At 57.2% G+C, this 3,514-nt stretch overlaps 1 protein-coding gene across 1 annotated transcript in view; it reads right to left on the reverse strand.

Annotated features, from left to right (window-relative positions):
- Positions 1 to 3,415, reverse strand: part of CCDC15 (coiled-coil domain containing 15) — a gene marked incomplete at its 5' end in the record, with an annotated part of 8,032 nt that extends 4,617 nt beyond the window's left edge. The window contains 3 exons of the mRNA XM_008938031.1: positions 1,670 to 1,774; positions 2,489 to 2,653; positions 3,269 to 3,415. Coding sequence (XP_008936279.1) covers positions 1,670 to 1,774; positions 2,489 to 2,653; positions 3,269 to 3,415 — 417 coding nt within the window. The remainder of the gene's footprint in view (positions 1 to 1,669; positions 1,775 to 2,488; positions 2,654 to 3,268) is intronic.
- Positions 3,416 to 3,514: the final 99 nt, after the last annotated feature.

Consider the following 3,514-nt stretch of genomic DNA (forward strand, 5'->3'; position numbering starts at 1 on the left):
GATCTTCAAACCATCACTCTTGTCCTGTCCCAACAGGTCCTGCTCAAAAATCCAATCCCTGCTTTCTGACAGGGCCCTTGAAGTCCTGCAAGGCCCCCAGAAGGTCTCCTTGGAGCCTTCTCCTCTCCAGGCTGAAGAACCCCAACGCTCTCAGCCTTTCCACACCCTGGGGCAGAGGTGAGGAGCAGCCCTGGAGCCCTCAGGGTGGAAGGAAACGAAACCCTGGTCCAAAAAGACCAACTTTGGGAGGAAGAATTTGGGTGCTGCCATTCCGAGGACCAAATGAAGAAAACAGGAGCTAGGGTGAGAAGATGAGAAGCTGGGTGAGAGACAACCCTGGCCAAGCCCCAAGCTCTTCTTGGGCCTGTGATCAAGGAGGAAGTGGAGCACAGGTCACGGGGCTGAAGGAATCCTGCAGGAGAGGACAGAAAAACAAAACCAGTGCCAGAAAGGTCAAAGCTCCAGGAGAGGGGAAGGCAACGAGTTCAGGGCTCAGCAGAGGGGCTGAAGAACTTGCTTTTCAGGAGGAACAACTGGCAGAGGACACCAAGAACCTTGGGCTCCTGGGCACTGACGTTGATGAGCAGCAAGAAAAAATGGGGATGATGATTAGGAATTAAAAAATCAGCTTATTTTAGGAGCTGAGGACTTCAAGGAAGCAGGACCTGCCTTGGGTTCCTGCCAGGGATGGTGGAGAAGCTGCTAAGAGAGAAGGAAAACACCTCCTGCAGTGCCAGAGAGAAGATAAGCAACGACCAGTGTAAATCTGTCAAGCTCAAGTCAGGTCTGGCTGGTTTGAATCCCTCCTGCAAGAGAAGAAAGAGGCCTCGGGCGAAGCCCTGGAGATGACACCTCCTCCTGCTCCCTCCCAGCTTTGTCTCTGGTTTTCCAGCCCATAATCACATCGTTGCTGTAACTTTTGTTCTCCAAGTTGACTTCCTTGACCATAAATCCCGAGGAGGAAGAGCTGGACCAGCCCTTACATAAAATGTGTGTTCTAGATAGCAGCCAGCCAAGATCCACATCACCTCTGACGAACCCAAGGAGGAGATGGGAATGAAGAATGGCCAGATGGGCAGGAAACCACCTCCAGGGAGAGGCAGCAGGACCAGACACCACGTGGGGTTGCTGCTGATGTTCTTCAGGATGGCCAAAGGATGTCAGGTGGAGAAAGGTCTTGGCCCAGCAAGCAGGAGAAGAGCTCTGGAGAACTGGAGGGACAGGAGCAGGATGAAGCTCGACAGGAGGACAGGGGAAGGAGCTCCTCGAGTGGCTCCTCTGAGCTGCCTGAAGACATCTGCCAACAATTCTTTGCCAGAAGCCAGCCCTGGCTGAGGAAACCCTCCAGATGTTTGCCACCCACACAGAGGGTTGAGGGAAGGACAAGAGTGGTTGCTGATCATCATGCTCCTCCCAGGTGAGCACCTCAACCTTTAAAAACTTCTTTTGTGGACTTCTTGTTTCCTGTTTTGTCTGAAACCAGAGAAGTTTTCACCCATTTTATCCTCCTCTGAAAGGCAGCAAGAACAGAGAGCCACCAAAACCCAACCAGATGGGGCACAGAAGCCTGAATGTGGCATCTCCTGGAGAAACTCACTGAATTCACTCTGGGTTTGCCAGTTCGAGGTGGAGCTTCCCCAAGGGGTCCTACCCCCCAGCCTTGGCTCACCTCCAGCCTCCAGATGCCACCAGGGAGCTCGGGGGGACCTGATCCTTGGGGCACAGTCCTGCAGGACGCCAGCCTCCGTCGGACCTGCCTCATGGCTCTCCTGAGCTGTTGTGGGAGGAGACAGGAGAGGAGAAGAGGTCACTGGTGGCTTTCCACAGGGCTTACACCAAGGAGCTGAGCTGCAGAGGAGAGATCTTCCAAACTCAACCCACTCCCACCAAAGGGGCTTTAGGGGGGGGATCAACTCATCACAAAGCTTTAAAAAGTCCCTAAAATGGGTTTTTTCTCCAAGGTTTTCCACGCTCCTGGTCTGCAGGAGACAGGCTGTGATGAGGTGGCACCACCTAGTGGTGTCCAGCCTGGCGAGTCAGCACCTCCACCAGCCAGGACTTCCTCCTCCTCTCTCCCTCTCTGAGCCTCAAACCATCCCCCCTTGTCCTGTCCCACCAGCCCCTGCTCAAAACTCTGTCCCCAGCTTTCTGACAGGCCCCTTGAAGTCCTGGCAGGTGACAAGAAGGTCTCCTCAGACCCTTCCCCAGGTGGCTGCTCTCCAGCCTGTGCTGACACCAGGTTGTCCCAACCCAGGTCCCATGAACCTCACGGGGTTCCAGCCCCTCCAGGTCCCTCTGGGTGGCACCTGCAAACGTGCTGAGGGTGCCTCGACCCCACTAATGTCCCTGAGGAAGATGTCCCCCTGTGGACCTCTGAGGCCACCACTCAAGTCATGGTTCATCCTAATAAAACCCCTGTTGGGGTTGGGCTGTAGAAGGTGGCAGGAGGACAACTGGGAGGGCCCAGCGTGGGCTGAGGAGCACTCACCTCAGCAGCCTGCTGCTGGAAGGGCTGGGTTTGGGTCCCATCCCACCAGGCTGGGCCACCTCCAGCACCAGGGCCACCGATGACGGGCTGCTGGTGGCTCCTGAAGAGGCAAATGTTCCTCCTGGGGGGCAAGTGCTGCGTGGCCACGGAGCTCTCCCGCTCTGCCTGCCAGGAGAAGCCACCTCTGAACCCCCAAATCCTCCCCTGGGGCTGGGCTGGGGCCACCTGGGGATGTCTCCTTGGAGGGGTGGTTTTGTTCTCCCTGTCTAGATGGGCTGAAGGCATCTGGGGGGTGCTGCCAGTGGAGGTTCCTGAGGAGACCCCGACTCGACCGTGGCTCTGGAAAGAGCCCGGGCACCCCAAAATTGCTGATGTGTTCTCAGTGCATGGCTGGTTTCTGGCAAGGCTTCCTGGGCAGTGTTTGAAAGGATCAAACGTGGAACCAGAGAATCGTTTGGGTTGGGAGAGACCTTGAAGGTCATCAGCTCCAAGCACTGCCCCAGGTCACCACCAACCACGTCCCTCACCCCACACCTCCAGGGCCTGGGAACCCCTCCAGGGGTGGGGACTCCACCACTGCCCTGGGCAACCATTTGGGGTTAGAACTCAACCCTCAGCTCCAACCTCAACCTCCCCTGGGGCAACCTGAGGTCAGATCCTCTCCTCCTGTCACTTGTTCTTTGGGAGAAGCAGCTCCAAGCTCACTCCCAGCTCCACAGCAGCCAGAGCTTGGTTCTTCTGCTGCCCAGGAGACCTTTCCCACGTGGAAAGAGGACTTACTGCTTCATAGGACTTCTGCAGCTGCTGCTTCCTCCTCAGCTGGACCTGCTGGTTCACCCGCTGCTTCACCTGCCCCTGGAAGCGCCTCAGCCTGGCCAGCTTCTGCTGCTGCTCCTGCAGCTCCTCCTCCACCCGGGACACCAGCGCCTGCAGGAGGGGGAAGGTCTCAGGGGGGTGCTGGCTCAGTGCTGGGGCCACACCCCACACCTTCACCCACGCTCTGGGGGAGGGGGCTGAGGTGCCCTC

Source organism: Merops nubicus, unplaced genomic scaffold, assembly GCF_000691845.1.
Source record: "Merops nubicus isolate BGI_N331 unplaced genomic scaffold, ASM69184v1 scaffold35223, whole genome shotgun sequence".
Lineage (NCBI taxonomy): Eukaryota > Metazoa > Chordata > Aves > Coraciiformes > Meropidae > Merops > Merops nubicus.